Source organism: Patella vulgata, chromosome 2, assembly GCF_932274485.2.
Source record: "Patella vulgata chromosome 2, xgPatVulg1.2, whole genome shotgun sequence".
Lineage (NCBI taxonomy): Eukaryota > Metazoa > Mollusca > Gastropoda > Patellidae > Patella > Patella vulgata.
In genome coordinates this window covers 48,183,623-48,196,520 of record NC_065880.2, presented here as the reverse complement: position 1 = coordinate 48,196,520, position 12,898 = coordinate 48,183,623, and the positions used below count along the sequence as shown (strand labels likewise).

At 33.0% G+C, this 12,898-nt stretch overlaps 1 protein-coding gene across 2 annotated transcripts in view; it reads right to left on the bottom strand.

Annotated features, from left to right (window-relative positions):
* Positions 1-12,898, bottom strand: part of LOC126812345 (uncharacterized) — a 60,425-nt gene that overhangs the window by 4,450 nt on the left and 43,077 nt on the right. For both annotated transcript variants that reach the window (XM_050538707.1, XM_050538706.1), the window contains 3 exons: positions 2,886-3,224; positions 2,052-2,423; positions 1,120-1,314 (listed from right to left, as the gene is read on the bottom strand). In XM_050538707.1, the coding sequence (XP_050394664.1) occupies positions 1,120-1,314; positions 2,052-2,423; positions 2,886-3,224 (906 nt within the window). The remainder of the gene's footprint in view (positions 1-1,119; positions 1,315-2,051; positions 2,424-2,885; positions 3,225-12,898) is intronic.

Genomic DNA, 12,898 nt, shown 5'->3' with positions numbered 1-12,898 from the left:
TACAAACTGGGTGATTTGATGATATATTTGGACTAAAAACATATTCAAACTAATTAATTTATCATAATTTTGCTTCAAATCCTTCTCAAAACATTGCAATTGTCAGGGAATAGCCGGCTATAAAAAAATCGATCAAAAGAGGTCAAGCTTGTGTCACGTGACGCAACGGGTGCGAAGTCGGAGGAGAATTCATTGCATACACAAGACGATGTTGCCTTTATCGCTGACTATTTATTACAAATATCAAAGCTTAATTAAATTCTCGGATTATCCGCTGCCCGCGTCTTTTTCCATGATTTTTATCTCCGAAAGTGTTGTAAGTCTAACTCTTCATAAAGTTTGTCAACATGTGACAACATGTTCATCAAGCGCTCAATCTCCGCGTGCAACCTTCGACGTCACACGTGCAGACACTCCTAATCGTTGGGCTGTCGATTAGGGAAACGCGTACATTTTTGTCCTGTATTTGCTCCATGAGTGTTTTTCAGGGAATCCATTATTTTTCTAGTAAGATTGGACATAGTCACCCTATAAATACTTTTCTGGGAACGTAGCTTTAAATGATGGGGGACATCTAACATATTTTCTTTGAAGACAACGTTCATATCACGTGAACTGATTGATATATCAAATAGTCTGTATTGTGGTGAATTATGGGAATTTTAAAACCAATCACTTTAAGAATGGAGCAGATGAGTATTGGATTATGGTATGAAAGGTTATTAACATAGTATTTTCACTGACAGAACAAAGTTGTGTTAGAAAGTTGGTAAGATTACAATGTAGTGTAAAAATCGGGGTTAAACTGAAACAAAATTATAATTTAGGTCTAAATAAACTATTTGTCTTTCTGTGTATAAATAGATAAATATAAAGGTTGGATGTGTCATTTGCATTTTCACTAAAATATCAAATTTCTCGCGTCTTAATACACACAAGAAGCATTGATCGATGAAATTTCAATTTATCGTAGCTTTGTAAATACTGAATGGAATTGAACCATTCTGATATTCCTATTAGAAATTAAACTTTCACAATAATGAAGTTTGCTAGAGATTCTTATAGTGCTAAATGATGCATCAAGCCTTTAAGATGAATGTCACTGAATATGACACTTACCCATATCTGAAGATAATGAATTAGGACCATATGATGATGCTGGGCGATTTGGGCTAGCTCCGACTGTGCTTGTTTGACTTGTTTTAATTATATCAGCATCAGCACGTCTTGATTCTCCTGATTCATGTGATCCAACCAGCAGTTTATGTAGTGCCTCCCCACAGTGAATCTGGACATAGTCGTTTGAATTGGTGGCTAACAAGTATGAAATATTAACTGATTAATGAAATGATAAAAAACAGTTAGTTTAATCAAGGATAGAGCTGTATCATGTTCACAGATGTTATATATTTGATATGTAGACTTGGGGAATAACTCGACTATTTGCAATTTAAAAATACATGTACTGAATATCGCTAGGGTTTCAACTTAAGCCCCAATCTACAATCCTACCAAGTTTTAAGAATTTCCATAAAGAACTTGTCCTGCATCATGTTCACAAGTTTGAAAAGTCTAAATATGACCCAAACTGTTGTATAATTCACTAGATTATATAAGTGAAGACAACACTGAAATTTGTGATCAATATAATTTGAATTTTAATAAAATTCTTTATTACGAACAATTAATAATCCTATGACTTGTAGAGTGTTCACGCCAGAATGACGGATAACGAAGAAGACAATATTTGTCCACATTAAAAGTGGGCTCATAATAGAAGTGATGATAACTAGAACCCCAATCAAAGTGTTATAGTGCTATAATAGAGTTATTTTAAACTATTGCTGATTGCTATATACATTTATTTAAGCTAGGCCATCAGTTCAAAACTTGTAAAGATGTAAGATGTAAGATGTTTATTTTGGAAAAAAAAATCCTAAAATAAGTTGACTTATTCTTTTCAATGAAACTTGGAATTTAGAGATATTTGTTTGAAGATATTGTTGTTAAAAGGGAGATAGTAAAGATAATCTTGGGTTAAGTAGCCCTACCTTTTACTTCCAGCCAAACAAATGCTGTTCCTTCACCCCGTGCATTTTGAAGTTCTATTGACACATTATTAACAGTTCTACTATACACAGTTCTATACCCGAACCAGCCTCGATGACCACATGTTATATCCTTTTCGAAGGCATGTTTATCAGTAATATGAATACTCCTAGAACATGATTGAAGTCCAAACTCTGCACGAGCAATCAACACATCAATAGAATACAGATTAATCCCGTTAGAGAATTCTGTCGAGGCAACACATCTACACGATGGCTTCATGGAAGTGAAAGCTTTAGGATATTCTTCGTTAGCCAAATACAACACTTTTCCTCTTTTAACATCATCAGAACAAAATGCAGCTATGTCTTGTACTGAAAGAAGAAAACATGTATGATTTATTTTAATAAAAAAATGAATTTATAGAAAATCTAATAATCAACAACAATGTTCTGCTCAGTGGTTAATGCTTAACTCCTCCACATTGTTATTGTTATAACTTCTGACTCTGCCAAACATAAGGCTTTAGTGTTTGGCATGCCATGTTTTAATGATGTATGCATTGCACAGAGGATTTGATGTGTCAAGGGAGATAACTCTATCTAGCTTGGATATGGCTGGTCATACTGCTTAGGTACTGTTTCGATGTCATTTTCAGCTTATTTCCTACTTTCTTGAAGCACGATTCATAACATTTTATAATAATGTGCTGGGTTATCTGTAGCTAAGCATTTATTTGCTTTTAATATATATTTCATGGAGTAGATTGGTATTTTTTTATTGCCCTTATAACCAAAATAATTTAATACTTTTCAAACTTTCATTATAATGCTTACTTGGAACACAGTCATATATTACTGTCATATAATCTGTATAATCTCTGTCTGTGTGACAAGCTGCAGATCGAATAGGAATACTCTCAACAATAACACTACACTTGTCACGTCCAGAACAACGTTGATTCATTTTAGGATATAAACTTTCATCAATTTCTCTACAGTCATTTTGAGTTGCACGACAACAATCTCCCAACTTTCTGTTTTTACATCTCTTGGCAGTATTTACTCCATGAAACAGCCGTTTAATTGCTATTCGTTGATTCTTTGGACACTGTAAATTTAAGTAGTCATTGTTACATGCACTTGCATAAATATTTTGTCTGGCATCGGCACCACCTGAAAAATATAATTGATAAAATATGATTAATGTATTGGGGTTGGTGACATGTTCCAAGATTTCATGCCTTATAACATAAGTACCTATCTTACTTGCTCAAGTCATAATGGTAGAAAGTTATAGTTGGGATTATCAAATCACTAATATAATTGAACAATCAAGGGCGTGGATTTGTCATAACTTTGGGGGGGGGGGGCGCGGACGAACCCTGGAACCTATCATTACCAAACCAAAATAATAATTCCGAACAGTTTACCAGTGTTATTTCGATGAAAGCTGTAACTAGGGGTAATATGATGATGATATGGTAAAACTGAGTACCTACAATTAAGGAGGGAGATATCGTGAAGATGAATTACTGTGGCGAGACCCAAGGCAGTGGTTAGATAGCCTTCACAACGGGACATTCATGTGGATATAAACCTGAAAATCTGTCCTGGCGATCAAAATCACAGAGACCTATTCATCCCCCCCTTCCGATTCCAAGGGGGGGACCCGTCCCCCCCATCCCCTCCTAAATCCACGCCCATGAGAATAATAACATTTTTAAAATGAGGTATGTAACCCTGTTATGCAAACTTAGTGCATTTATCTGAATGACTCAATATTTTTGGATTTCAACCTATCAGACAAGATAACTGGTCTATTTCTTCACATTTTAAACATACATTATGCAAGAGCTAAATCCAACTATTTCAGGTCTTTCTTTAGGCCTGAAATGTGTTCTAAATCATTAATTAGACATTAATTAACTTATCCAGACCATAATCAACTCTCGATGGCATCGGATTTCTCCGATATTAAATAGATTAGAACAGTTCAGCCATATTTTGATTTAAGCTAAAAATGGAGGAGCGAGACTTAGCTTCAAACAATTTTCACATTATTCATGTTAGATTTATTTTTGAACTATTATTTTGTCTAAATCTAACATAAAATTTTGTATAGCTCATAGAGATTGAAGCACAACAGAAAAAAATATTCTGATTTTCCCTCCCAAAGGAAAAATTATTATAAATAATATGCGTGCTATGAAGGTGTTTCTACAAGACATTCTCCAGACAAACTTTATTTAAGAACAAATAGTCTTGTCAGAAATAGAAAGAACTGTAGGTATTCCAAAGAGAAAATATCAACCATTATTATTCCTAATCGACAAGAACATGCAAGTCGACTCTACATTAAACTAGAACCACTGTAATCTGTTTCTTTTATGTATTCCATTAGTTGCTGTACATTATAGATACTAGTTACCATACTCCCACTTGTCTGTATTATGTAGCTTACATAGTAAATAAAGGTTTGGATACGATTTAAGCCAATTATTGGCCTTGGAATCATTAAATTAGCAGACATTGTGTAAGAAATATGCAAAATGACTTCCACCACAGTATATCAAATACAGATGTACAGGTTGTGAGATAGCGTAACCTTCCCTGGTTTCAGGTTTAACCTAGAATACATTTATCGTGTTTTCAGTGGCTATTTTCGGCACTCGAATGCAGACCACCATGTGTCTTTACGTTTATTTCTTTAAAAGAAAATCCCCCAAATCTCTGTGTTCTATTTATTATAATAAATTTATTTCTTTACTATATGTGAAAATATGGTAACCATGAGTCACTGAATCAAGAAAACTGGTAATAATAATAGATGAAATTGAGACATATACGTTATGAAAACGTTAAATGTTTAAGTACAGAAAGGTAGATGGGTAAAGGAGCTAGCTTGGATTTAGGTAAAAATAAGCATTCAATTGGGGTTTTTTTTTCGAAAGATTATGTGAAAGTTAACAAATATAAGCTTCATTTTTTGGCTTAAGGTGTAGAGTGCGAATGCCCGAACACAATATTAGATACATCCCAATATTGTCTCTATCCAATCTTAAATTTTTTAATTAGTCAGATATCCATTTAGCAAAATAAATCAACACATCAAGTTTAATTGAATGGATACCCCTTCATTTTGTTTTACCAAATTTAAAGGCATCAAGTCCAGGCTTTTTTGTAATGACTAACAAAACTTATCATTATTGAGTGAAGGTTATATGAAAATATGGTATTTACACATGTACTGTACATTTAAAGTACAGATAATTAAAAATAAAAAAGCTTTTTAAATGTTGTTAAAGATGTGCCATCTTTTTTTGCAATGTTCAAGAAAACCGATCAATTGTAAATGAAAGCTTTATACATGTAAAAGAGTTGCCTTGTATTTCAAGTTCAGACACTTTTCTATGATACACAACCTGCTTTTAAAGAAAGTTCTGTCAAATATATCATTAATTATACCACTTTGTGTTGGTCAGCTACAAATAGAGAGACTAAGACTTGTTTCAATTTTAATTCAATAATTCGCTTGCGCGTAGGGGTCTTTAGCAATAGGAGGAAACTGGAGGACCCGTAGAAAACCAACGAGGTTGGACAGGCAACCCTACTCCTCGTCACATACAACCGGGAATTCGAAACCACGACAGTTGACTCAATGACAGACCTTATGATTCAGTGCGCACATGCTAACCATTGATATTCGGGTTGTGTTATACTTGTAGAAAGGATATGTTGACATAATTACTTGCATTATTTAAAAGATAGGTTGCCAGGCAACGAAACATACGCCCACAGCAGCTAAATCGTCCGGGGAGTCAACAAGAGATGTTTACTTTTTTCGGTAATTAAACATTTATAATACATTAAAATCTGATTAAGAGTAACAACTAATTAAGTAATTATCAGAAAACCATTAGAATTTGTTTGGTTTTTATAAAGTTCTGCCCTATGCTAATGTTTAGTATACAAAACTTTTAACATCATGGATTTAGTTGTTCAAGTCATAAAAATTAATTGAAAATCAATATACTTGTTCGTCTCAAGACCTTAAACTCTGTGTATCAATCTGAAGTCAATCGGATGATAACTTTAGCCTCTAGAGCGTCACAAGATTTTTCAAAGTTATCAAGGGCCATAACTTGGGCAGTAATTATCGGAAATCGGTGAAAAGCAATATGATTCTCCGTCTCATGACCTCAAACACTGTGTATAAATTTAAAGTCAATCGGATATTAACTGTAGCCTCTAGAGCATTTACAAGATTTTTTGAAGTGATCAAGGGCCATAACTCTGGCAGTAATTATCGAAAATCGCTGAAAATCAATAGGCTTCTTCGTCTTATGACCTTAAACACTGTGCATAAATTTAAAGTCAATTGGAAATATTAACTTTAGCCTCTAGAGCGTCCACAAGATTTTTCAAAGTGATCAAGGGCAATAACACTGGCAGTAATTAACGAAAATCGCTGTAAATCAATAGGCTTTTCGTCTCATGACCTTAAACATTGTGTATAAATTTAAAGTCAATCTGATATTAACTTTGACCTCTAGTGAGTCCACAAGATTTTTCAAAGTGATCAAGGGCCATAACTCTGGCAGTACTTATCAGAAATTGCTGAAAATCATTAGGCTTCTTCACCTCATGACATTAAACACCGTGTATAAATTTAAAGTCAATCAGATATTAACTTTAGCCTCTAGAGCGTCCACAAGATTTTTCAAAGTGATCAAGGGCCATAACTCTGGCAGTACTTATCAGAAATCGCCGATAATCAATAGGTTTCTTCGTTTCATGACATTAAACACTGTGTATAAATTTAAAGTCAATCGGATATTAACTTTAGCCTATAGAGCGTCCACAAGATTTTTCAAAGGAATCAAGGGCCATAACTCTGGCAGTAATTATCGGAAATCGCTGAAAATCAATAGGCTTCTTCGTCTCATGACATTAAACACTGTGTATAAATTTAAAGCCAATCGGATATTAACTTTGGCTTCTAGAACGTCCACAAGATTTTTGAAAGTGATCAAGGACCATAACTCTGGCAGTAATTATCTGAAATCGCTGAAAATCAATAGGCTTCTTCGTCTCATGACCTTAAACACTGTGTATAAATTTAAAGTAAATCGGATATTAACTTTAGCCTCTAGAGCGTCCACAAGATTTTTTGAAGTGATCAAGGGCCATAACTATGGCAGTAATTATCGGAAATCGCTGAAAATCAATAGGCTTCTTCGTCTCATGACCTTAAACACTGTGTATAAATTTAAAGTAAATCGGATATTCACTTTAGCCTCTAGAGCGTCCACAAGATTTTTTGAAGTGATCAAGGGCCATAACTCTGGCAGTAATTATCGGAAATCGCTGAAAATCAATAGGCTTCTTCGTCGCATGACCTTAAACACTGTCTATAAATTTAAAGTCAATCAGATATTAACTTTAGCCTCTAGACGGACGGGGGTTACGACAATATTTGACCACATTTCAATGTGGGCGTATAAAAATTTATGAAGCTTTTCCTGTGAACTTTAAGTCAGTATAATATAGAGATGTTTGTTTAAGACCAACAGAATCGGCTGTCCAAATTTATAACTTTTCAGAGTATGCCTATATGCCACATATTACATGCATTTTATGTATTGCATGTATTAATGTATCATATTATTTTATCCAACATTAAAAAAGGCAGTTCCAAATTTCGGCAAGTATATACATGTAGACAGTAGACATGGTTATTAATGTACTGAGGACCTATTGTCTATATACTGAAACATATTTCTTTGTAAATTTCAGAGCTTCAGATAATGGCACAGGCCTAGGATAATCTTCCTCAGAGTCTGCACACCAGTTTTGAATATTCAAATATATCTGGGGCGGCACCTTTAATTTCAGTGAGTATTTTGGAGGCACCCTTGCAATAATAGAGCATAAATCTATAAAGAATTGATTTTGCCTCTAATATTACTGACAAGCATTTTACCGGTAGTTTAAATTTATAATGTATGTCAAATTACCTGTCTCCAATAAAACTCTTTTATTACCTGATTCAGATGCATCATTTCACTAAAAGAAAGTGAATGTGCGACATTCTTGCTATGATATTAAAAGCCTACAGTACATTGACTGTGTTTTATAGCTCAAATGGCTACTATACAGAGGTCAAGTACAATTTTTTAACTGATAATTTTTAATCTAAATTAAAGACTTTATATCGAATTTTAGCAAAATATTGAGTTGCCTATATATATACAACCATCATTTAGTCTGAAGATAAAGAGTTTAATATAAACTTAGATTCTGGCAAAGTTACAATGATTATATGTACCTTGCAGCAAAAACAGCATGTACTAATCAGCAAGTGTGTGTTTTATTATATTCCGGTATCTTTATTTTGTCAGGAATATTAAGCATGTGTACCTGTTAGCTACCATTGTTTACCAATAACCAAGAAAAAGTGTGAACTCTTTAAGAGGGATGTCTAATAGATTTAATAGGTTGTTTCATCGCCATGTAATAAATCATAATTATAGGAAGGGTGGAAATCTTGCCAAAGAAAACTAGCTTTTTAAACAATGGTGCTCTCAACGCATAAGGTCTGAATATAAAAGCTGTATACAAAGAAAATATACAAGAAACCAAAACTAGCTCAAGAATTCAATTGTCTGCCAAGTATTACCATATCTGACTAAATAATTCTGTATCACTTATGATCGTTTCTTGTAACATGGGTTCTGATTGATAAATTTACAAATATTGATTCTGGAGATTGGCCAAATGGATAGCGACTGACTGTGCTGATCACACTTAATAAAAGATTGGAGGTTTGGTGATGATAAAAAATAAATGTCTTAAATTCTTATGGATCCCCATGAGATTAATCAATTGGCTTCAGCCTAGCCATTTAAGTGTAGTTTCTATGGAAAACGTTACTTTCCGCTATGTCTGTTCGGGTAAATTCTACACTGATAGCTTTTTACACGATTCTTGCTTAAAATAGATCTCCATCTGTCCGACTAACATAGTAAGCTTCCAAGTTTGTTTAATCAAGAGAGATATATTTATTATGTTAATCAACTCAATAAGTTCTTGGCAACCAACATTTTGAGTCTTTTTCATTTTCGCTTAGGGTTGAGAATTTTGAAGAATATTCTTACTCTTTCTGCAATTGGAAAGATGAATCTTTTAGTAGGGCTGGATTTATAAAGGTTGCAAAGGGGGCAATTGCCATGCATATATATAATTGCCAGAAGGGTCCCAAGTGTGTGTGGTAGTGTCATACCTTATTTGGCCTATATTACAAACTGTAAAACATAGTCAAAGATATTCCTAGTCACTAAAGCTGAAAAAATAATAATATGTTCTCTGTGGACACAAACATATCTTTTCAAACAAATTGTGGGCTTATCATTCATTTTAGTTCACTTTTTTTATTTGTCAGGAAAATTAAAATCTATGCTAAGGGAACACAGAACCTGAAATGCCACAGCCTCCTTATGTCTATATCAAGCCATGGGTTCTGGTAGCTGGTAGTCATGAACCCAAACTTACCATCTACCAAATCCAAACCACAGAGTAATAGTTAATATTTCTAGAAGATTTGCGACCACTTCTCAGTTATTGTACTTGAATAGCTTAACAACATCATTATTTTATCATTGCAGATTTTTTTTACAACATTTTATTTTATAACCAAGAGAGCAGATGTTAAGCTGATGTTTTATATAAATGAATAATGAAGTAAAGATTGTTATTATTTTAGTTGAATAGATATTAATAACCACACAGGAAAGAATTAGCATAGAGTGAGTGGATGAAAGGATATTTACTGGGAGTTTTGCCTGTTTGCCTGTAATCTTTGTTTTAATGTGGAACGACTGGTTTCAACAACTGGTTTCGTGAATTGATGAAGCGTGGTAAATAAACACCCAGGAGGCCCTTTTATACTTTTTTTCCAACTGAGCACAGTTAATTTCCTTAAATCATTTAATGAATCAAAGTCAAAGATAGATTATAGGTGTGCTGAGTGGTAATTGGTATTTAAGGTCAATCCACAGAGTGCCAGTATCCTAAGTGCAAAAATATATAATAATTGTCACATGTATTTTTAGTTTATTAATGTATTTCTCAATTTCAACTTAAGAGAACATTCTCACAGTTAAATGACGTATTAGAATATTCTACCAACAAATAAATGTAATTAATTTGGGATAATATCTTATTATTCATAATAACTCTATATCTGAGCAACTGGTAAATTATTTTTAAACATCTATATCTCAACGTTAAACCCCATTTCATTTCATTTCATTTCTATATCTCAGCAACTCATAATGCATCAAACAACTATATCTCAGCAGTGGATTTGCAGATATGTTGCACATTTTGCATGTAATCTAATTTGAACTGCCTTGATACAAATTTCGAATAAAATCTCAGCAAACCCACAATTATAACTTTTTCATTCATCTGTTTGGCCCTCCATCGGTCCGTTTTGGTTTTTTTTTTGTTATCAACTTGTGAAGATCTCCAGAGTTCATATATAATCTTACACATTGATTTGTTGAATTGCACTGCTAGTTTTAAAAAAGTTATTTTTTAAATTCAACTGAACTTGGCTACTATTTTAAACCAGGGTTCAATAATACCAGAAACCTTATGTGGTGCGATAAAATCCATAACAACACAAACACCAGAGTTTATTAAGTCTAGACAAAATAGATATTAAAATCATGAATTTTATTGGTATGAATATATCTAATAATATGCTATACATATATATCTCAATTTATTCATTCAGACAATTTTTACGACAGTTTGGTTACAGCTCAATATTACCCTAGATATGCATTAAGTGGGCGTTTTAATGTTTGTTATATAAAGGGAGAGTTAATTTAAAACCATTTTCTGCTGCAGCATGCGTATACTCACGTATCATTAATTCCACAGGGATTCTACATAAATGGTACATTGGACAAAATATTTATTTAATCTACCATAGATCAATTTGTTCCATTGCCTGTATGTATATCACATATGATATTGAATGGAGATTTGAAATCTAAAGAATTAATGTACTTTAACTTCAGCTTCAGGCGTATATGGAGATGAAAAAATGATGAATTACAGCAATCATCCTGCCAATAAAGTGTTTGCACAAAGCAACGTAATATTACGTTAAAACAACTTTGATGGTTTTTGCCTGCAATTATCACAGAATAGCCCGTAGATTAGACAAATAGAAATTAGAAAGCTGAATGATTAAAACTTATCATGGACCCAAAAATCGTTTATGATCAGTATATATCAATACAGGTGTCTGTGATGGTAATGGCTTCTATAGGAGATCAATGTCATCTGCTTTCTACAGAGGAAGTGATCCAAATTAAGCACATTGAATTAAGCACTACTTTGAGAAAGACTGAAAATTATCAATACATGTCCATGTTCCAATGCAACTGATATGCTTTCAATTAAAAGAAGAAATAAGAAATAAAGTTCTGTGTAAGGATGTTACCAGTATTATTTGCAATGAATTACTTCAAATATGTTTCCTTGATGTACTTACAAATTTTTGATGTAATATTGTTGGATCCAATTTTTTAATTTCATCACTAGCTTTTCTCCCATAGAGGGAGTACTTTATGCGACTCTATCTAGTTATTGCAACAAAATGAAATGAAGCTTGGGACATATTTGGTACAGAATATTAAATCAAGAACAGAATTAAGGAAAAACTTTGACATTTTGAAGAAAGCTTATAATCATGTAAACAAGTTGAAACAAGTACAAAATAAAAACTAAAATATAAGCTGATTTACATCATTCCACTCAGTGGTTTGGCAAGTTTGCATTTTCATGACCATCAGATAAATTACAAAATCATTTTTTTTATATTTTCAATTAACTTTGATGAAATCATTTAAATTGGTTCAGATTAACAAGAACTGAGTGGAAGTGGTGCAGGAGTTGTACAAATAAAAATGGCCAAAGGCATTTTTTCGTTCCCCTAATAACTTTAGATAATGCTACAAATAGTCATAATGATAATGATACATGTAATAAGGGTTGCATATAAATAATAAATACATATATTGCTGTAGTAGATAAATAAAAGAAACACAGGGACGTATATTGAAGTCAGTAGAAACTCCTTCATAATCCTTCAAATTATCGTGTTCTCCTTTGAACACTGTTTCATCCTCCTTTTTGGGTCTTGGAATGGTATATATTCAAACCACTTCAAGAAAATCTTATCATCATAATATGACTATTTTTGTATTTTTTACAACAGCAGCAGGCTAAAATGTAGATAAACATAAAATAAATATAAACTGACTACCTTAATTCCTTCATGTAACAATTTGAATTCTAATTCCTTTTATGTAACAATTTGAGCTTCCTTTTATGTAACAATTTGAGCTTCCTTTTATGTAACAATTTGAGCTTTACTCACCCAAAGCCCTACCCCCAACAAGTGATGGGTATTGTCACTGCAGTCACAATACAATACATACTGCGATTCAGGTGCTACAATATGATTTGTATCACGATTAATAACCCAGTCAGTATTTACCAAGAAAATGTTTAGTCCTGTCGATGTCGTAGAAATAAAACTGTTTTATATCACGATATTGATGCATATCAAAGTAAGAACCAAAACAATTTAAGAGTGTTTGGATAATGTGTGACATGGATAATTAAGAGTGACAGGTTACTTACTGAAACAAAAAAAAAACATAAAAAAGAATTATTGAAAATCGATTCAGCGTCTTGCGATTTAATATGTGAATCGTAAGAAGGTGAATTGTGATTCACCAATATATCGTGCAAGCACTACCCCCAAC